The sequence below is a fragment of the Gracilinanus agilis genome, chromosome 4 (assembly GCF_016433145.1).
Source record: "Gracilinanus agilis isolate LMUSP501 chromosome 4, AgileGrace, whole genome shotgun sequence".
NCBI lineage: Eukaryota > Metazoa > Chordata > Mammalia > Didelphimorphia > Didelphidae > Gracilinanus > Gracilinanus agilis.
Genome location: NC_058133.1, coordinates 438,476,333 through 438,499,084, shown reverse-complemented (window position 1 = coordinate 438,499,084; position 22,752 = coordinate 438,476,333). Strand labels below are relative to the sequence as shown.

The window sequence follows — 22,752 nt, the reverse complement described above, 5'->3', positions numbered from 1 at the left end:
TCTGGAGCCAAGGGTTATAGTGAGGAATGCTCTGTTTCATTGTCTATGTGAACTAAGCCTCTTCCTCTATCGACATCCCAGCAACAAGACAAACAAATGCATTACCCTGGCTTCCCTGAACAAAGCCTGATTCTTCCTGCTTCAGAAAACTGGAGCCTGGCCCCCACTACCCTCAATCCTGTCATTTTTAGAATAGGAAATAGCCTACGTGCTACAGGTCTGGTGGTGAGGATGAAGCCAGCTGGTCAGAAAGTGGATCAGCTCAAGACTAGTCAGAGAAGGAAGGGGATAATGGTGGGAAGGAAGTCTCTTTCCACGGAGGGCAGTCCTAGAAGAGGCAACAGAAAGAAAGGGCATTAGAGAAAGGCTTGAAGGACCAATAAAAACTGCAAAGCTCAAGTGGCTATCCCCATAGAGGATGCCCAAAAAGCACTGGGCGCCAGTGGCAAAAGCAGCAGAGATATAGACACAGGAAGTAGAAGTGAAAGAAGGTAGATTTATAGCAAGAGAAAGACAAGCTTCTTAAGTAGCAGCAGCAGATTCTAGAAAGAAGGAATCAATTTGAAAAGCAGAGGGCCAGCAAGCCACCCTAGGTGTTCCTTTGTCCTCCCTGCAACCATGAATTCAGTAACCACAGCAACATGCAAAGGCACAAATGGTTGCACACTCAGGACACCATTTCTGCTTGCTATACCTGTGGATGCTGTTTCACTGACTCCCTCCTATCTACCAAGAAGAGCCCATTTCCTCAGGAAAACAATCATAAGCCTGTTTCCACTGCCCTCACCCTGTACCTCTGCTTGTAAAACTATCCTTCACAACCACCAACTTTGCTCCAAGATTTTTGCCAGCAAAAATAGACTTTGGACATATGCATGGATATCCCATAAGCTTGTGCCTCAGCCTCGACTTGTACATGTTATGACTGGAACTGCGGCTCTACCATCCATGTACCTTTAGAGTACCTGAAAAGGTCGCGCCAGTTTTTCTGTGACAACGTGATGTTTTCTTCATCCGAGAATTCAAACTATTGCCAATGCTGTTGCTACGTGTGGCAGACCTGCCTCTTCTGCCAAGCCTCCTACTTGGGAGAGCACCAATGTGTCAAATATCTTATGGTTCTTGATAAGCCTGCCACCTTGAGCCTGGCATCTGGAGGATGATCCTCAAGGCCACTACAGAAACTATTGCTGGGGCAGAGATAGGAGTCTTAGCCTTTGGAGAGCTACCAATGATTAAAGGTAAGGTAAAAAACTTCCTTGGTAACCACTGAAGATGCAAAAAACCCCAACAACCCAGCAGCCATTTTGCCCTCTTGACAAAGAGGAACAAGGTAAGGACCACTAGTTGGGACTTCCAAGAACAGCTGAAAATGGTCCTTAGGATAGATACCTTTGGCAGGGTGTCCCTAACCAACAAGGTAAAAAGAAACAAGCAAGGGGCAGCTAGGTGGACCAGTGTTAAGAGAGCCAGGCCTGTAGTTGGGAGGACCTGGGTTCAAGTCTGGCCTCAGACACATCCTAGCTATGTGACCCTAGGCAAGTCACTTGGCTCCAATTGCCTTACCAAAGATGGAATGTAAGGGTTTAAAAAAACACACACACACAAGGAAGCATCCTCCAAGCGATAGTATCTGTGAAAGGAAACCTCCAGGAAACAGGGAGCATCACTTTTACTTCAGTGCCCAAATAAAAAGCATTGCAATAACTAACTTCCATCTCCTATCAACTGGCCCAGAAACGGGAGACACCACAGAGACAAAAAAAACAAACACAAAACAAAACAGGGATACTATCTTCACTTCAAATCCCTAAAAGGAAGTACAAGTCACATCAACAATTAATGTCTATCTTCTGCCTAAAGTGCTAGCAATTAGGCTTTACCATACTTCACACAGGATAGGGAATAATCAAAGTGGGTACTGAGATGACCATAATGCAAATAGAAATGGAGTCAGAAATGGCAAGGACATGCCTTTTCCTCTTCTATTTGAAATGCCAGGAGGAAATGGCACTAGTTTATGACTGTGTCTTCTAAGTATCAAATATGGTTCCAGATGCCACACTTGTATCCTCAAGAAGAATATCAGGGCCAACAACAAATACTTTACAAAGGCACGTAGGGAGCTAGCAGAGCTCCCACTGGCCACATCCTCCTTAGAACTGATACTTCCTTTTCTTCCATGGCCAGTACCTGTCCTTTGGTGGTCCTGAATCCTGACTTGTTACCCTGAACAGTGCCAGATAGATAAACCTCTGGGTATGGACCATAGGAACTCTCTCGCTCTATTCCTATTTGCCACGTATCCCTACAATTTCTACATGATGGGATGTAGAGCTTTCCTAGTGTCTGGGGACCCCTAAAAAGATGCTGATTGGACTCGATCCTGGAGGACCAGGCTTGGTATGGGGAAAGAAGCCAGTCTCTAACACTCAGGTTAGTCACAGTAGCCAGAGCCACTCAATCAAGAGAATGGAATGTGTAATTCTGCTCTCGGAGCCTGGCTTCCCTGAACCAGAGTTCCCTAAAGAGGGCTTTGGATTTCTCATGCCATGTATCATTAATCAGCAACTGTAAGCTGAACTGAAGGTTATTATCATTTTGTTATATACAGAACTCATTTACAGTATGATTTCCCCTTGTTTCTGACCCCCTGGTAATGTCATTACCCCCACCCCAATTTGAAATAACAAAGAAGGAAGAGAGGGACAATTCATTTGAGGTTTGTTCTCAAGAGAGGAGTATGCACTAACTTCTAAGATCAGAGGAGGAGGAAGGGTGATGGGAGAGCAGTGCAGGTGCCTGGCGGGGGAGGTGGCACTAGCAGACAAAGAAACTTGAAGAGGTTAATCAAGGTGAGAGCAAGGTTGGTGGGTGGGAAGGTAGAGGTGGGAGAGATTTATGGGAGAATTAGGGTCTTATTGAAAACTAATGAAGCAATTTTTCCTGTCAAGAGTCCCTATTTGGGGCCTGGAACAATGGAAAACCACTCACCTGGATTCCAAGGAGACCACACCACTCTATCCAAGGCCACCGTGTGGCCATTTTAGCCCAACTTCCTTATCCCACAACTCTGCTCCCCCCCCAAAAAAGTAGACAGAAACAAACTCACTCGAGGTTTTTATTAAACATGCTAAAACCTTGGGAGGAGGATCAGTTATTTCTTCCCTGCCTCCCAGTGGGACAGATGGAGATTGGAGGAAAGGTGAAGACACTGGGTTCAGGAGACCAAAGGCAGGGCATATGGATGGGGAGGCTTGTTGGAGCCCAAAGATATTTTTCATAGAGGGCACTCAACTGGGCATTATCTCAAGGCTTCAGAAACCCCTCACTGCTCTTTCATTCCTGCCTCTCAATATCCTTTCACTCTTAATCTATCCTAATCCCATTCCTCCACTTTCTGCCTTCCCCCTCATCTTTGAGCTTCTCTAACGTTCTCATTTCCCTGTCTTTAGAGAATGGTGGTTGGGTGGGAGGTATAGGGAGAAATGAGAGAACTTTTTTTGCCTTTACTACTCCCCATCTTCCTTCCCTGAAATTCTAATCTACCCAGCATGCACTAATGTGATAAACTGTTTAATCTGACAAGGGGATGTGGAAAGGGAAGGCTCTAGTACTTGCTGTGGCTCAGCTCATAAGAGGAAGTTGGGAAGAGGGACATAGAAATCTGTAAGGTAATGTTACCTAACCTCTAAGTTTAGCATGTGATAGAAACTGCCCCCAAACACTCTCTGAAGCCTTTGCTCTGCTTTAATTGCCCAAGGGTCTATCACCTCCTGCCCTGCCCCTAGTCACTGACATGGGACCTTGCTACTGAGTACTATTCACACAGGAGAGATTGGCTTTCTCAGGCTCCTTAGAGCTTTGCTACTATGGTAATGGGGACAGAGGATATTACAAGGGTTTACAGCTGTGCCTCACAGGTTAGTAGAAGAGAGAAACCAAGATACATGGGATCAGGATCTGTGCAGGGGGAGGTGGTAACAGGCAAATGACAAGGCTGGCAGCTTAGGCGGAACTTTTTTTTTTTTTCTGATAGTCTCAAAACCTGCCCTGGATGGCAATCGCAGCTCTTTCTGTCTCAGGTGCTGTCATATCCATGTCAATCTCTTTGTCATTAACTTCATGGTGGTGTTAGTCATGGTGGACAAGGAGGGCATGTTGGGCATCAATTTTCCTTGTGGACAGGGGGGTCCATTACTCAGCCTCAGAGCTGCTTGTTTCCCACCAGAGCCACTCCTAGCCAGTCTCTGGCATACTGCCTAGACACAAAGTAGGAGGGTCATTATCTTCAGGGAGAGATTGGTTCACTCTTAGGTAAGTGGTCGCTAACTGGATCCTTTACTTCCACAAGTCCCTTACAGCTATGCCACCCTAATGGCTGAGGCAGGGGCAATTCTGAGGGTTGATATTGCCTCAGGGACAGGATGGAGAAAGTAGGAACAGAAGAATACAGAAGAATCAGGGACTATGGAAAAAGGTGCAAGGGAAAAGGGAAACTAGGACAAAGGGCCAGGCTGGTGGCTCAGGAGCTGGGATCTTTTTTTCTTTTCTGGAACCGGCGGAACTTGCCCTGAATGGCAAGTGCAGCTTTTTCTGTCTCGGGTGCAGTCAAATCAATGTCAATTTCTTCTTCCTCACCCTTCTTGGCATCCGTTTTCTCTGTAGACAGTAAGGAGGACCCCCGGGTAAGTTTAGCAGTGCCATTTTTTTCCTTCCAGAAACCAACAGATAGTTAAAATCCCCTATTTTACTGGGCTCCAGGGTTCCCCAGCCCTCCCAGGTCTAGAGTTTCCTGATTAATAATACTACTTCATGAATGGAAACAAAGCACTTGGATTGCAGACTGGACCATCCGTGATGTGCCTGGAGGAGCCTCCCTACTTCAAGACCAAGACAAAGGAACATCAGGCACTATATGTTCTACATGGCCAAAAGCACCACCTTTTCTTCTTCTGAATCTTCTACCTGAGAATTCCCCTTAAGTTCCTGCATTGATGGATAAGGCATTAAACAATTCCTTCTTACTGTTTTGACTCCATCTCTGATTTAATCCCAAAACTAATGCTTGATGTTAAAAGGTAAAGAAGTTTCCTTCCTTGGGCTGTGGGAATACAGCTTGAGGAATAGAAGTTAGAAGTGATTCCTCTAGCCTAGAAAGTCCTTTTATATATCCAAATGCCTGTGAACTCACTGGTAGAGCCAGCTTCTGTTCTTAACTCACCCTATAATCCCATGCCCAGCTGTTTTTAGGAGTTTCTAAACTAACAATACATATCCCTTTGATCCCACTGCCTGGAAAACTGCTCAGTCCAATCCTACTTACCTTTTTCTTCTGGACCAGATGCCTGCTTGGTTTTTGGAGACTCACTGGTACTGAGCTGAGGAAAAAATGAGAGGAATCAAAGAGCTCCTTAGAAAAGGATACACAAGTGGAAGTGAGAAGTAGCCCTCCTTTTTAGGCCCCCATACTTTCTAATTCTCCTTAGTCCAACTACAATGCCCTCAAGTGTGGGGTTTGGAATAAGAGCTGTAATCCTACTGCAGAAATCTTCAGTACTGTTTCCTTTTAGAATTATTAGGGTGCTTTGAAAAGGATATTAACATAAACTTCATTCAATAAAGCCTTAATAGTCACAAGGACACAAAAGAAAATTTTAAGCAGATGTGGTAATATTCAATTCTGACCATATGAAGAATTAGAAACAGAGTTCCTACTAAGTGGAATACTTTCAAGAGCATCTGGTTACATCATGTGCATAGTTAGGTGTTCTTGTTTTGGGTTTTTTTTTTTTTTTTTGCTTCTTTTACATAAAAGGGAATAAAATTTAGCAAAGTTATACTTTTTCATGGAAAAAACTTTTGAAAATGAGCTAGTGGCTATTTGTTAAAAGCAAAGAGAGAGAGAGAGAGAGAGAGAGAGAGAGAGAGAGAGAGAGAGAGAGCGAGAGCGCAAACTATGTATTTGGGTATTGCCTTTGCCATTTGTCTTGTGACTAAGGGCAAGTCACTTGCCTTCCTTGGGCTTCAGATTTCCCCTCTATAAAATGATAATGCATGGCCATATCCCTATCATTGGGCACCCACTTTATTTCCAGTTGTGTGCTACCACAAAGAAGTGCTGGGAAAGTGGGGTCTCTGGATCAAAGGGTATGAACAAGTTATTCAGTCACTCTTTTTGTATAATTCCAGATTATTTTCCAGAATAGACTATTTCAATAGTGTATTCATGTGTCTGTCATAGTTTCTCCATCAGTGACTATTTAAATATTTCATCTTTGCCAGTTTGGTGTTAGCAAAGTCAAACTTCAGAATTCTATTAATTTGCCATTTCCCTAAATGATGATTTAGAACAGTCTTTCATATGGTTAATAGTTTATAATTCTTTTGAGAACCATTTTTTTGTTCATTATCTTTTGGCCACTTACTAACTACAATAGTGTAACCAAAAACCATACTAGAACAAGGATGACTGTTATATAGTTATAATAACCAATCCTGCTGGTGGGTCCCCCACCAAGAAATGAAGAAATATATCTCCATCCTTTCTTAGGCTAGGTGGTAGTCTATGGATGTGGAGTGCTTCATACAGTGTCTCCAGGTAAAGAAGTTAAGTAATTAGCCTAGGATTATACAGTATCTGCCAAAGGAGGAACTTGAACCCAAGACTTCCTGGTTTTGAAGCCTCTCAGCACAAAGTTTGGAGTCAGAGAACAGTGAACTTGAATCATGACTCTGTAACTAAGCTGTAAGACCTTGGGCAAATCACTTAAAACTTCAAGGCGTGAGTCACTGATGAGGAGCCTTAGACCAGACGATTTCTAAGATCTCTTCTGTTGAGGCTCTTCTCCATCTCTTGTACCAGAGAATAAATTTTACTCACATATATGCCCCCAACTAAGGACGAAACGGCAGAAGCTAAAGCCTTTGTTCCCTTTCCACCCTCTCCACCCTCAACACTCTCCCCAAAAATGGTTTTGGGGGCCCTTCCAACAAAAATCCTCCATAGTAGCCCCATTTTCTACACTGTGATCCTTGGGTCCACAAGGGGTTTCTTCCTTTCTTTTTCTTACTGAAGGAGGATCCAACATGAGAGGACCCCCTAAGGAAGCAGAGCCAAAATTCCATGTATTGCTATTGATTTGGAGCTTGGGGGGGGGCAGCTTTCTGTAATCTTTTTATTTTACAAAAGGGAAAAGAAGACCAGAGGGGTGAAGAGCTGAATCAGGATTTGAACCCTGGCCCTCCAACTTTACATCTAGCACTTCTGTGTCCCTCCTTCCTTCCCCTCCTTCCTCCTTCTGGGTCAGTCCTTAGAGCCAACCCTGAAAGCAAATTGTTTTCATGTGTCCCCAATCCAGAGGGCTAACAATAGTCAAGCTCTGGCAATGCTCCCCATGCTGGCATTCCTCCAGTACCCGGGTCTATGCATGCATCGAGAGGCTGACGCAGCTCAGGTAAAGGGGCGACAGAGACAGGGTCATCAAGCCCCCCAAGATGAGCAGAATGAGGGAACTAAGGAGAGGAGAAAATTCCCATGCTGACTCTTCTATGCCATTCTCCCCGTTGCCAGTAAATCCCGAGCCCTGATCTTTGCTTCAGCCATTATCCAATTACCTACCACTGAGCCTGTTCCCCATAATCCCTCCATCCCCATCACTCCCTTCTCTCACCCCAGTGTTTACTTGTGACAATAACCTGAACCCCAGCTCTGAGGCCCAGGAAGGGCCTCTCTGCAATGTGGCCCAATTTCATCTCTCTTTCTTTCTTAACTCATATTGGCTGTCCTTGAGGTTTCTCTAAACATGGATGTATGTCAGGACTGAGCTATATAGGACCCTCCTTCTCTCCTCCTCCCCTCCCTCCCTTTCTGAATCTCTCCTGAGATTACTGCCTCTGGAATGAAGCCACAGCTCAACAGCCGTCTGGCCTCATGGGGACTCCCAGCTCCAATTTGGCTGAAATTGTAAAGAACCTACAGCCTACAAAGCAGATAGTCAGGGGCTTCTGCTGGACCATTTCCCAGTACTCCCATTCCCCACAGAAGATCCAGGGAATTCCTCATGGCCCCTACCTCCAGCTGGAAAGCACTCCAATGATCCTGCGCCTGTGACCCTCCCTGGGATCTCTCCCTCCTTTCCTTCCTCTCCCCGTCCCCAACCCTCGACACTTAGCTCTCAGAATAGCCGCTCTTTTTCTCGATTTAGTTGTATTTTTGATTTGTTTTTCTTAGGTTTCCAGCGGGAGGGGGAGGGGGAAAGGGTCAGGAGCTGCCAGCTTCTACCCTCTTTCTGGTTCTCCGCCCTTTACTACTTTCCCCTCCAGCTCCCCAGGCATCCCCCCTGGCACTCAACCTTATTTTCCAAAAGCCAAGAATATTCACCTAAGATAAACAAATTTGTCTTCCCTTTCTCCTCCCCCAACATCCAGTAGAGCTAACATGACAGGATGTTTAACCACCCCAAGGGAATAAGGCCTTAGGAACAACTCCTACCCCCAAGGCACACACTCCTAATGCTATCTTGGGGAGGTCTCTTTATTCCATCCATCTTGGTCCTCTAGTCATACTATGATTTGTAGTCTATTAGGACCTGCCCCCGAGCACACCCTTTTTTCTGTTTTTGCTTTATCCTAGGAAGTACTCTATTCTGGGGTTCCTATTACCATAATGGGGCAGACTGCCCCATCCTCTGACACTTCCACCTCTCAACTAGAGCCGGTGGCATGGGGTACACCTGGCCTCTCTGGATCCACTTTTTTGTAGCCAAACAAAATGAATGAGGCACAGAAGGACTTCTACAGGAAAGCTAGGGGCTTCACACCCTTTATCTGTACTCCACACACAAATGACAGAGCCATTAGGGTGTCAGGTTTATGTCCTAGGATCTATGCTTAATTACCTACCATTCTAGTCATAAATAGGTTACAAATTTTCTTCCCAAACCCCTCAAGATTTGTACCACCTTTTTCAACTAAGACCAAACTCTTCTGTAGCCAGAAATAATATGGAACAGTTAGGACTAATGAAATTCTGTCCTCTTCTGGGGCATAGAAAACTCTGTGTGTGTGTGTGTGTGTGTGTGTGTGTGTGTGTGTGTGTGTGTGTGTGTGTTGGGGGGTTAAACTTGACTACTTTATTAAATATTCCTACCACAAGGCAGGGCAAGCCTTGAATTGTAAAAAAGTCCTAGAGATTTTGCCTCCCTCCTACCCCCCACCCCCACCCCAACTGCTACCCCATAAAGAGCTAAAGGGTTATTCCCAAAGCCTTTTCTTCTACAGCTCAATTTTTCCTCCATATCCACAGGGAGCAAATTAGCAACATACGCTTTAGGGAGGTCTATCTGCCTAGGGTGAGGGCAAAAAGCTGAGGATTTGGGAAGGGGGTCCCAAACAAAGCAGTTCCCTCAGTTCCAGGAAGCTCTAACATAGTACTTGAAGTTTAGTTAGGATCTCTGTTCAAGCTCTGACTCTCAAAGGCCATCTAGCAATCCTCTCTATCCATGCTGCCTAGCTCCCTGGCCTCTAGAGCTGTTAAGCCTTTCAGCTTAAATCTCTCCATCACCTCCTCACTCCCAGCCTGCTGCCCCAAGGTTTCACAGCAGTGAAGGTGTTACCTGGTGAGCATTGAACTCAAAGCTTGACTGAGAAGAGCCTCCCTGCCCACAGAGTACCAAATGCTATTCATTCTCCATCCTTCCTCCTCTCTCCCGCCCAACACCTACTTACTTATTAGCAACAGAACCTCTACCCTGGAGAGCCATCAGTCCCAGCCAACCTTCTCCCAATGGAGCCCATCTCTCCTAGGCTCCCTGCCTTCCTGTCTTCCTCAACTCAGGGCCTAGTATGCTACCATGTTCCATTCCATCAGCCAAGCTCGAGTTGCCAATTCCCTAGGGGCAACTTTATTTTCCTCTGCTTGCATGGACTCTCACATGAGAATGTGTCCAAACAAGGAGCAGAAGCAAAAGAAAGGAAGTGGCTGGCCTACTGTCTCAGGTGCTATTTCTTCTAACCTATCCACATATCTTGGTTCAAGATGTTTCACAGAGAGACAAGATGACAGCACCAGCCTCCATGTACTTCTATCCCCAAACCCCCATACCTGTTCTTGCTTTCACCAAAATTAGATGTTCCCGTTTATTTCCTACCTCCCAACAATTGAAAATGGGCACACATTTGCTCTCTTTGTCTCCTCTTAGCATCATACATGCCAGTTAACTAGTTCATAAAGGCATTCTAGCTATCTCACATAGAAGGAGGTCTTAGTTCCTATAAGGTCCAAAAACCGGTTTAGTCCTATCTCACCAGTCAGCCCACCTGAGCTGAGTGTCTGGCATGGAATTTGCTTTCTGAGAGCTGGGAAGCCTTATTCTGTTGTCAGTTCTAAAGCTATTATGAAGGGGAGAAGGAGGACCAAAAGAATGGTTCCCGTCACTTCAGTGGATGACCTTGAAAAGGGAAGCTAACCAAGGGAAAGGTGAACACTTTTTTCTAGTCTCTTCTCTTACTAAAGTAGGTTTTAAATTCACAGATACATGGAATACAAGCTAGTAGGGTGCCTGTAGTCCTTTAAGGGCATTAAAGCCAAAACAGGTTGCCATAGAATATCCCAATTTAAGCTAATTGGTGAGAGGGAACCCCTAGACCTTCTGAATTGGAAGTAGGGGTGAAGAATGGGAGACCCAGAGACCTACTCTCCACTACAGGAATACCTAGAGGGATCTCCCGATTAGTATGTGCTTATCCCAGGAATCATGATCTCCAGAATGTCACAGATATCCAAGAATTCCAAAACATCCTCATTCTGGAGTTTTTAACTAGAAAATCATCAGGATGGTTCCAACTCTCCCGCACAGGAGAATATAACTGTCTTAGGGAGGGAGAGAGGGGGAATATCCTCTGTAGCAACTCTAAACCTTCAGGCTTGCACATCTTCCTGGGACTTCTCAGAACCAACCCAAAATATGTTTACTGCACACCATGGCAAGTAATGGGATTCAAGAAAGAAATGACAATGATTTTGTGAAAAGGGGGTGCGAGACCTGCTCGAAACAGTGTACAGCACTTTGTAGAGGAGTTTAAGGTTTGGAGCCTGTAGGACCAGACTGGAAGTCAGGCTTTGGACATCCTAGCATTTAAGTTATTTATCAAGGACTGTGTTTGTCTAGGAGTAAAGTCACTGTTTGGGAATGAAATATTCCCCCTGGTAGGGTAGAAGTCCCTGGAGAGCTAGGGGTTTTGGAAAGCCCCAGACCCTTGCCTTCACACCTTTCTTCAAAAGGAAGCAGGAAGCAGCTTTAGGGAAATCCAAGGCACAAGAATCTTGGGGGTGGTTTTCTTGTTGCTGTGGTCAGATCCCCATAACCCTGGGTATCAGCTCCTAGAGACTCAGGCTCAGCCCACCCCTTCCTAAAGCCCCTCCCCTTCTTCCTCCTTTCATCTCCCTTTCATTTTTAATGGTGTTGCCACAGCAACCACTGCCACCAGAACAGGCAAGATAGTGTCACCCTCTCTGCTCCAAACAGCAAGTTGCGATTCATCTCAGGAGTGGTGAACTGCACGGTGCTCATCTCACTGGCCCCCTTAAAGAGAAATCAGCAGGGTGTCCTGGGCACCGACTGGCAGGAACAAAAGCCTGACCTCTTCTGCATAGGTATCTCTCTGCACTGCATCCTCAATATGGCTATATACAAACACAGCCTGAATGCATACATAGCTTCTTGCCCATGATACCAAGCACAGTGCTCAGGCTTACATGCTAACTGGAACATGTGCCTGCAGATTGGCAGCAGGGAATCCTAAAGGGGGCTTCTTCTTTTAAACAGACCAAGATTGGATATGGTCCTCAACCTAAGCAGGCAAAGACTAGAGGGAGCCAGGGAGTTAATGGGCCCAGGTTCCAAACCCCTAGGGCAAACTGGGGCTTCAGCCCCAATACTAGCTCTTCCCTGACTGTGTTCTGTGCCCTGCTGTCAGTTAGAAGGCACTGCCAAAGGAGGGAAAGTTTTCTGTGATTCCCAAGTGCCCTTGGCAGGCTCTTCCATACTTGTGTTTTGGAGGCATTTCTGGAACTGCATTCACTTCAGAATAGGATCCAGCTGTAGTCCTCACACAGCTAGAACAAGAAATACTTGCTCAAGGTCACCCCATCAGATAATGAGAATCAGAAAAAGAACTCAGGTATTCCTCATCGTTATTCATCACAAATCCTTCAAAGAATGCCAGAAACCTATTTCCCAGGGCCCTCCAAGAACAAAGAAGGGAGACTCCATAATTTTGATTTCCAGCCAACCTGGGTCCCACATCCAGCAATCCCTCCCCCTGAATCCTGGAATAGCAGACCCCCCCCCTCCCCTCCACCTCACCCTCACTCAGAGCCAAAGTCAGAACTGATTGACCCGAGCCAGCTCACCACATGCAGTGAGTCAACAGCCCCAGCCCCAATTCCCCCAGCTTAGGCTGCAATGGTTTAATGAGTGGTTATTTGTAGCACACTGCACACAGCTCAAGGCTGTGCCTTCACCGCACACTGGGGGGAAGAGTAGTGCCAAGGCACCATTTATTACTATAATCTTCGGTGTGCATCCCACCCATGGTGTTAATGACTCAAAATAAACGTATTAGTCCCCCCACAGCCTAACAAGCAAGCACTCAGCGGGAGGGGTTAGTGTGGGAGGAGAAAGGTGTCATGGACAGTGGCGGTAAGTGGGCATAATCAGCCCTGATATCTTTTTTCACTAGACAGAGGACCAGGAAACCCAGGTGGGCATCACCTCTGGAGTCACCCTAGGGGAAAAGAGAAATGTGACATCCACATGACTTTCTAATAATGTGCTTACAAGACTCCTGCCCTGCTCCTAGGAAAACCAAATAGGAGAGCCTAAGCCTAGGTACTACAAAGAAAGGGATTTAAGATTTCCTTAAGATCTAGGTCTCCTAGACAACTAAAGGAAGGGGGAAAACATTATTTGTCACCCCTAAAGAATGATTTGGGGTAAAACCTCTCAGTTTAAGAAGTAGTACAGAAGCATGGATGCTAGAAACTACATACTTAGGGTTTGGTAGTTTCTAAGACTTTGCTTTTTGTCACAGACTAACTCAGCAGATTCTCTATCCTCTATTCCTCTCACATTTCTCCTCCCAAGGCTTTTATGAACTTGATGTGGAAACAATATGCCTTTGAGTCAAGAACTAAATATTCAAACCTGAGCCAACAGTCCTATCCCCAACATCCACTGAACCCAACAGTTGCTCAGGGCTAAAAGCAGATAGCTATGTATTAAGAAATTCATACTATCAATCCTCTCTGCAATGCAGTAGTAGCAGCTGTTTCTGATAAGCTCCAGAGGCTAAGGTAATAGTGGTAATAGTATGGATAATACCAATAATAACCACCACCTTACAGTTATTTAGTGCTTTAAATGGTAAAAGGCATTTCTTATCTATTATCCTACTGACTCTCACACCCACATGGGCTAAGTATTGTAATGGAAATCACCATAATACAAAAAGCCCTAAAAACCCCTTTCTACCAGTTAACAATCTCCATACCTGCATTGCATCTGTCAACCAGCATGGCCTCTCACTAAAGTGACTAGACATCAAGCATGAAAAAATGGACAAAAATTGATTTAAACAGCGGGTCTCCATCCCATCAATTCCTCTTATCACCCATGATAAACTTCTTTCCCTCTATTTGCAAAAGTTAACTTGATTTTTCTCATCCTTTCTGTGTTTCGTATATAAATGTACACGTTATTTCAAAAGATCTGTGATTTTGTCAATGTGGGAACGCCATCAACACCTTAACAGATGAGTCTTCATGAAGTGCTAGGGCCAAAATATGCATCACCTGGTGGCCAACTTTCTGGCAACAAGCCTCTCAGCACTTAGCTAGACTGGTCCTTGGATGAGAGACCCATGTTTCATTGCCAGGCATGTACTCAGAGCCTTTTCATCTTGGCAGGACCTGCCAGAGCTTACAATTCACTGGTATTTGCCTTCAAGAACCCAGGGGTCACTATGAATCATGAAAGTAAGACTTCAGTGGAGGACATAAAAAATTATTTTCCTGAAAAAAATGCATGTAAATCAATTCAGTTTAAATATGCTAGTGACACAAATGATTTAAAAGAACTCTGTGGCATATCGTTTATAAAATAAAATGACTTCCTAATTTATGTTCTTTTCATTCAAGTTTTAATTAGGGTTTTCTTAAGACAGAACACAGTGGTATTTCTATGGTCCAGGATAATCTTGCACTTGCTTCTCCCAATGGACATGAAGAGTGAAAATCTCTTCTCTGACTCCCATTTTTTTACTGGATTCCCCCCACCAAACTCCAACGCCCTTAACTACATTAGTGAATACCAACAGCTCACTCCAAGCTACAAGTGCAAAATTCATCAGTTTTGGTTCCTGAGCCGCCATCTGAAATATGATCACTTTACCCATACCAGCCTCATTGGAGACTCGCTCACACCCATGTCCCCTCCAATTCTGAGAGTCCATGGACTGCTTGCTGATCTTACTGGAAAGTGACGAGATATCTTTTTAGGCCGTAGGATTCTCCATTTCTTCTAGACCAGAGGGGCAGCTTAATATACCAACCTCAGGAAATAATACTGAATCCAGGTTCTTCTAGTCCTTAGCCTCAAATCTTCTAATAGGCTGCATTACTTAATACCTAGCTAGGCCTCATTTTCTTTCCTTATCCATCCAAGAGTAGAAAACACTGAATTACTTCTCTAAAAGGAATGGAACTGCCAATTAGAGGGAGAAAAAATCAATTAGCAAGTATTTATTAAGAAATATGGTCATTCCAGGTCCCTACCAGGTTTCTAACCTACTGGTCTGGAAAGGTCACAGCAGAATTGTGTTACCTTGACAGGAATTTCATCATGGGGAGGGTGGCTTTGACCCATCTGAGTAGTCACCTAAACACCCATATGCCCCATTTCAGCAGAAAGTCTATTGGAGTAAGGGACTGCAGCTATGCTTCCATTAGGTCACAGATGCAGCTGAGGAAGAAGAAAAAGGCAGGAACCAGAATTATGCCTCAAGCAATTAGATTCATTGCATGACAGTGGGATTACAGAAAGAAACCAGGGTCCTGTGATAAATTTTATCCCCACCTCTTCTTGAAATAGAAGATAAAACTGTATAAAATGTACTGAATGCCCTTCTGCTTCTAGACCAGATTCCCTAATCCCCCTCCCCACTTAGGTACCAAACCCTACTTGAAGGGGTAAATATACATAAAGTAGTCTCTAGCATCTCTTTATGCGCATGCAGACAGGAACACACTCAAAGGGAACTCTATTGCTGCAGTACTACATGATAAGAAAGAAACCGGAAAACAAAACAGAAGCAGACCGTAATCCCCACTGTATCTTTGCCCCCACCCCCCAAACCTAAGCCCCTCTGGCTTCTGCTAGTTAAGGCTTAAAAGGGGTTTCCCGGCACTGATTCTTCAGGTGAAATGGGGATCTCCTAAGGGAATTCTAAACCTTCCCATTTCCTGCAGCTTCCCTGGAGTTAAGGAAAGGGACAAGCGGAGGAGGTAAAGCTTGCGTAAGATGCAGGGTACCCAGGGCTTCCCCAAGCTGGGCACTTCTGCCTGCAGGGATGGGCTAAAAAGACTGAGGCAGTTTGGTGTCTCCCTGGAGCTTCGGACCTTCAGTCAGCACTTCCGATTTTCACAATAATCTTAAGGAGAGGAAGAAAACAGGCTGGGCCTGAACCCTCTGGGAAGCAGGGACCCCTTTGGGGAATAGTTTCAGAGTCAGCTTGTCCCTGTACACACCCAGGTGGCTCATTTTTGCAGTTTGATTTTTATAAATATCCATCCCTAGTGCTGGGCTCAATTCCATACCAAAGAGGACAGTTTCAATAGCCAAATTGTTATTTAGATACAGTTCATTTCAACAGACTGGGAACACCCAAAAGCACTGAACACAGTGATGGCTAATTCTGTATCCTGAGATCCTACCCCCTACCACTCCACTACCCACCAGATTGAGATCACACTCAGCTGCTGAGTCAGGGTACAACCTCCCCACCACCAGCACCCTAGGACCTAGACGCCCTCAGGACATTAGGTTGTTTTTCCTACCATTGAAATTATTTTTCTGGGACCTAAACCTTACAGCAAATACCATCCTCTAGACCAGTGTCCCATGGAGGAAATGTGCCCTCTCTACAACAGCAGAGGCTGACCACATTAGCTCCATGCAGCCACAGTTCTTAGATCTTAGGCTCCCACGGGCAGTTTGAGTTGCAACTTTCAGATTTAGAAACTGCCAGGAAGGATCAACCCCAGGTCTCCATGAAGGACGGAGAATGAAGAAAATCTTTGCATTCCTATTAAAGGTGGAAGCATGATGTAATGTAAGTTCAAAGGCCAGATTTTTAAGTCCTAGATGTACCATTTTTTAGCTGTGGCACTGGGATCTTAGAGTCACTTTCCTCATCTCAAAATGGGGGTGGGGTGGGGTGGAAAAGGGTTGGACTAAGTAAATATTAAGGTTACCTCAGCTCTTATATTAGTATTCAGTTACAAAGCTGGAGGCAAACCGAGGAGGTAGCTTTAGTCCATTTCCTGCTCCCTCTCTGAAAAGCATCCTTTGGTCATGGTTGCAATCAGCTGGGGGGCTGAAACCATTTCCATTCATCTAGTGGCCCCTAGACTAAATCGATTAAGATAAGCTTAGTAGGCATGGCAACCAAAGAAAACTTTGTGGTTGGCACTAATTAGCACCCTGAATGGTATCCTTCTGCAAGAGAGAGTAGAGCAAGTCTATATTATAACCTGAGTCTTCAATTGGGAATCAAGACTCCAAGGCCCTACTCCTAAACAAGTGACCTTGGGAATATTTGTAGTATTTCTCCCCTTCCTGCTCTCCAAAATCTCTAAACTAGGGGGGAAAAGAAACAGAAGTCTCTGACATCTAGCTGAGAAGTTGGGATTAACTCACATCCAGAAACCAATTCTGCAAATCTTGACAATCTCAAGTCACTAATGGGAGAAGAACCATACCCTGGGAAGAAAACAGGACTGAGAAGCAAGATGGAACTGTCACTACCCAAGATAGCTATACTTTAGCAGAGAACACTGATTTCTGAATCTGGGACCATTTAAGTTAACACAAGAAGACAACTGGGGGGGCATTCCTCAAAGTCAGAGCTCTGGGCCTCCCCCATGGACACTAGTCTGAGACCAGAATGCTGTAAAATGACTGTGTTGAGACTGGTCACCCTCATTTCCAATGAGGCTTCCCCTGGCAGCCATACCGATTGACTAACACTGCAGAGGGAGGGATGTATACTACTTAAGGTACTTCTCCACCCTCATCCCCCCACCCCACCCCAATCTCCACCCAAGATAGGTTGCCTTTGCATAGTAGACTATGGAAACTACCCACCAAGGTATATTATTAAAAGATGACCAAATAGCTCTTCCCTAGACCCCAGTTATCCCTAGTAGAAGGATGCCCTCAACCCCATTTTCTTTCCTAAAGAAGGAAAAGTCTCTTGAACTGGGGAAGGGTAAGAGAAGGAGGGTGGGGGGAAGGAGGAAGGAGGGAAGGAAGAGGGCGGAGGGTTGTCAGAGAAGTGCATAAATAATAAAAGAGGGATGAATCCTTTAGAGTGGAGGGGAAAGGAATGAACCTGGGATGCCCAGGAATAACCCCAGGAACCAGGCATGGAGAGTAGGAGAATGGGAGTATCTTGAGGGGATTTGGGGGGCGGGGGATGGGGAAGGCTGCCACTCTGAGCTCTAATCCATCCCCCCACCCATCCCACAGCACTCCAATCGCCCCTAAAGCGCCTGCCCGCCCTTGGCAGTGAGCTCACATCCCAGTGATACAAGGGGTAAGTCACCCTCTTCCTCGCGGTTCTGGGCTTCCTAGAGGAGAGCAGGTGGGAGGGAGGAAGGGGGGTCTCGAGGATCGGTGCTTCCCTGCCTCCACGGGGATTCCCGCAACGCGTCCCTGTCGGGGTGCCCCTCCCGCAGTAGCCCCCCTTCTCCTCGCCTTCACCCTCCTCCCTCCCCAGAGCAGGGCAAAGTCGGGGGCAACCCTCCTCGAGTGCGCTTACCTCACTCATGGCGGGCAGGACGGGGTGCCTTGGGGGAGCTGCACCCGCAGGTGAATGGGGCTAACTGAGACGGTGTTTGTCTAAGGGAGCCGTTGGCCGTCGGTGGTTGACTCACGGAACTGCCTGCGAGAGGGACGTGTGGTGCTGGGCACACAGGAGAAAAGAATGCAGAAGGACCTTTGCTCTTGGGTACCTGGCACCCCAGTTTTGGAGTCCTTTAGTTCCCAGCCGGCTGTCCCCTTCTGAGCTGTCCTGTCAAAGCGGCTCCGCGATGCCCGCCCCGTGTTTTATATCCAGCTCCCAGGACCCACCTCCGGCTTGGCCAATGGAGATGCTTTATGCCAGCAGACTGACAGTAGGGCCCAGCCAATGGCAGAAGGCTTAGTGGTTTGCAGCATTTCCAAACTAGGGTAAGATAGACAAGCGAGAGAGAAGGAGGGGGAAATGGGGGGGCGGGGGGTGGGGAGAGGGGATGAAGACGAGGAGTGCGTGTTTGAGAAATAAACCAGGAGGGAAAAGTTGGGAGGGAAATAGCAAAGGGTGATGGGAAGTCGAGAAAGAGAGCATGGATTGGAAAAGGAAGATCCAACAGATGTCACTGGATCTTGCTGATGTATGCAGGTAGGGGGGCAAAGGAGAAAGAGAAGCCATGATTACTCCTAAGGGTTTCCATGCAAAATAATGGAGAAAATTGAGACCAAATGTCTTTCTGTTATGATAATAACTTGTCCATGCTCTCCCTCCCTTGCAAGAACAGCAATATTTGCTACCATCCTGGGCACTGTAGAGGCACCAGAGAAATGTAAAGCCTGCTTCTTTGCTCTTAAGGAGCCTACATTCTCACTATGGAGATTGAACACATAAGACACATTTGTGGATTGAAGGTGTTTGGCTTGGCAAAGCATGCCCTCTAAAGTTTGGTCAGCAGGAGAACGACACAGATGGATGCACTGTGGCACAATCAAAAGTGATGGACTTCTCTACTAGCAGCAATGCAATGACCCAGGACAATTCTGAGGGACTTATGAGAAAGAACACTATCCACATCCAGAGAAAGAACTGTAGGAGGAGAAACACAGAAGAAAAACAACTGCCTGATCATATGATTCCATGATGATATGATTGGGGATGTAGACTTTAAACGCTCACTCTATTGCAAATATTAATAATGTGGAAATAGGTCTTGAACAATGATACATGTAAAACCCAATGGAATTGCTCATAGGCTGGGGGGGGGGAGGGAAAGAACATGAATCATGTAACCATGGGGAAATATTCTTAATTAATTAATTAATTAATTAAAGATAAAAAAAAAAAAGGTTTGGTCAGTTCCTCCCAAGCTCCGTGCCAAGAATTTGGTTACTGATCACTGATCAACTGTAATACCTTTATATACAGAAGCTGACTGAGAGGTATGGATGAAAATGGACCCAATCCAATCCGTCTCATTTACCTACAGACACACATACCACAGTTCTTTGAAGGTAACAACATGCAAAGAGAAAGTCTGTCCAGCCTTTAGAGATCTTCAGGTCCAGGTTCCTCATTTTTCAGAAGAGGAAACTAAAGCTTGAAAAAAGGCTATGACGTATGACTTGTTAAACAGTAAATCGGGACTGGAATTCAGGTCTCTTAAATTCTGAACCGGTGCCTCTTTCCACTATGTTCACAATGATGCCCCTTTCTAAATATTATGAATATTTTTGACTTTTTGAATATTTAAAAGAGAGCATTTAGGTAAGTATAGGGACTAAAGCTATAATTTCATTGATATAGGGAACTCTCGGGTAAGAAAACTTTTTTTTTTAAACCCTTACCTTCTGCCTTAGAATCAATTCTATATTGATTCTAAGGCAGAAGAGTGGTAAGGGCTAGGCAATGAGGGGTAAAGCGACTTGCCCAGGGTCACACAGTTAAGCAGTGTCTGAGGCCAAATTTGAACCCAGCACCTCCCATCTGTAGACCAGGTTCTCAATCCACTGAGCTACCCAGCTGTCCCTGAAAACTTCTTCTCTTAATGGAAGTCAGGACTTTCATTTTTATATTCACCCAGAGACTTAGACTATTGAGAGGTTAAATGACTTGCCCACAGTCGCATAGTGAGTTTGCATCCAAGGTGAAACTTAGAAATCCTTGGCCTTTCTGGCTTTAAGTGTAACCTCTAGTTATTGGTCTAGGCTTTGGATTGTATGGGGTGTGTAGGGAAGACTAGCACCTGTGGGGTGATCAGGCTTTCCAAGCCTTTTTCAGGGCTGCTCATCCACCTTTGGTATCTATTTGTCATCCAATTCTCAACTGTGACTCCAAGAAGTCATAGCATGCATAGTAGACATACCCCAGTAAAACTGTCTCAGCAAACCAGCTAAACCAGGTTGAAGTTAACTGACAGACTTCAAACTCATCACTGATTTAGGTGGTGCCTAGCCCAGCATGTGAAAATTTCCCCAGGAGAATGGGCAAATGAGAATAATTTGTACCAAGGGCCATGAAGATAGCTGAAGCAGGCACTGTTGAACACCTAGAACTTGGTCAAGCCATCAAAGATGCCATGATCATCCATTACATACTAGGCCACTGACAGTTAACTAATTTTTGTCTTGCCACCGGACTTTCATAAATCTGGAAGAGAGAACAAAACTGATGACTCTGTGCAACTCTGCTTCATTTAAATCTAATTCACTGAATAATCAAAATATCACCCAATGTCATTGCTGTTTCTCACAAGTCATATATCTTAATTAAGCTTCAACTACTCTCAGTCATTGCTCATCAGAACCTCTGCCTTTCATTTCTATTTATTCTTTGAATCCTGTCACTTAAAACACTCTTAGACTTTCTAGGGGGGGGGGAAATCCCAGACCCACAGGTAATGACAACCATTTGCAGTTTTAGCATTAAAAATAAAAGCATTTAGATGCTTTTCCCCATTATCCTCAGCAACGGAAAGTCATTGATGACAAAGGTTCACCTCCCTGACTGTTTATCTTTCTTCAAACAACTATTTATTTTCAGGCAAGGTCTCAGACAACTTTTCCCCTATAATCACTATTACTTGATCTTTTTTCTTCCAAGGTCATGCCACTCTTCTTTCTTCCCAAACATCTCTCACATGTGGGTCCCATGATATCATATGTGGGTCCCCTAGCTCCACTTTGGGAATCTTTATCCATTCAGAATCATAGCTTACAAGGCCCTCACTTGTGTATTTTGTTTACCAGGCTAATCAGAGGAAACAATTCAAAGCAAAATAAATAGCAAAAAAAGATCTCCCAATAAACACCAGGCATACACTCTCCCAAGGTTACCTTATCACTAGAGGAAACATGTACAGAAAACACCCAGCCCAGGAACACTTCTGGAAAGTACACACATACACTTAAGGTTTGTTGTTCAGTCACTGAAGTTGTATCCAACTCTCCATGACTCCATTTGGGTCATGTTTTTTTGGCAAAGATAATGGAATAGTTTGCCCTTTCCTTCTCCATCTCATTTTACAGATGAGGAACTGAAGCAAACAGGTTGAACACCTAAGATTGCATCCCCACTAAAATCTTTTGCTTATCTGGCTATTCCTTATGTCTGCTGAAGATGGTAGTCTGTAGGATGCTTTCTCCATTAAACTGAAGTCCTTTGCTGAGTTATTCTCTATGATTGGCTACTCTTTCTCTCCTAGCATTTCCACTGAATTGTTCTGGTTTGGTTTTCACTTGTTGTGTAGTATCTTTCCCCAAAGGGGAAGACTTTCATTAGCATAGCCACAGGGGCTAATTCAACTTTTTTTTTAATTTCAGACCCCAGACAGCTGTATACAGCCAGCTAACTGAAGAAGTTCTTTAGAGGCCAGGTAGGTAGCTCAGTGGATAGAGAACCAGATTTTGAAGACTGGATCATATCTAATCTCAAATGTGTCCTAGCTTCTATGACCCTGGATAAGTCACTTAACCCCAATTGCCAATCCCTTATGTCTCTTCTGCCTTAGAACCTATACCCAGTATCAATTCTAAGATGAAGAAGCTCTTAGGGCCTTTCTTTTTGAACTATACTCCTTTGCCAACACTTTGGCTCTGTGTCTAAACTTTTTATTGAGTCAAGGCCAGAAAACATCTTTTAACTACCACAGCACCATTGGTCCTAGCCTGGGTCCCTAAGGATTGTCCCAGGAGAGGACTGAAAAGATATGGAACTGTGGTGAGGAGTTTAATTTTAACCTCTACCATGTTACTGATGGACAGCCTGAAAGTCTATATGGAAATGACCTCTGGAATAACACTAAAAGGGTCTGGTGACTGGAACTGGTGACCTTTTCCCTACTTCCCTCCCAGTCCACTCCATCCTGCTCCCTCTAACCAAATCTCTGCACTGTAAGGATGGAAACTTTAGTCCTTCTTTCCACCCTCCACCCACCCCCAGTAATAGATCTCTGTACTCCCTATGTCCCCATCATATCCAAGATTCCATGACTCACCTTTCAACAAGGATATAGTAGCCTGGGTTACTAAGTTGCTAACTAGGGCAGTTTTAACTTTTTTCTATTTTGCTACGTCCTTTCCTCTTTCCTTTTTCCTTTTTTAATGAGTGGCTAATTAGCATTGAAATTTTTTTTTCTTTATTAAAGGAAGCCTTCCAGCAGTTTTAAAATAGTTACATAAT

At 44.9% G+C, this 22,752-nt stretch overlaps 1 protein-coding gene across 2 annotated transcripts; it reads right to left on the bottom strand.

Annotated features, from left to right (window-relative positions):
- Window positions 1-3,103: 3,103 nt before the first annotated feature.
- On the bottom strand, window positions 3,104-18,341 carry PCP4L1 (Purkinje cell protein 4 like 1). 2 transcript variants are annotated; one of them, XM_044671983.1, is made up of 4 exons: window positions 18,103-18,341; window positions 14,886-15,023; window positions 5,327-5,381; window positions 3,104-4,662 (listed from the first exon to the last, which is right to left on the bottom strand). In XM_044671983.1, exons 2-4 carry the CDS (start codon window positions 14,925-14,927, stop codon window positions 4,526-4,528), a joined length of 234 nt encoding a protein of 77 aa, XP_044527918.1. In that variant the 5' UTR covers window positions 14,928-15,023; window positions 18,103-18,341; the 3' UTR covers window positions 3,104-4,525. The 2 variants fall into 2 exon arrangements, with proteins under 2 accessions (XP_044527918.1, XP_044527919.1); XM_044671984.1 differs by lacking the exon at window positions 14,886-15,023.
- Window positions 18,342-22,752: the final 4,411 nt, after the last annotated feature.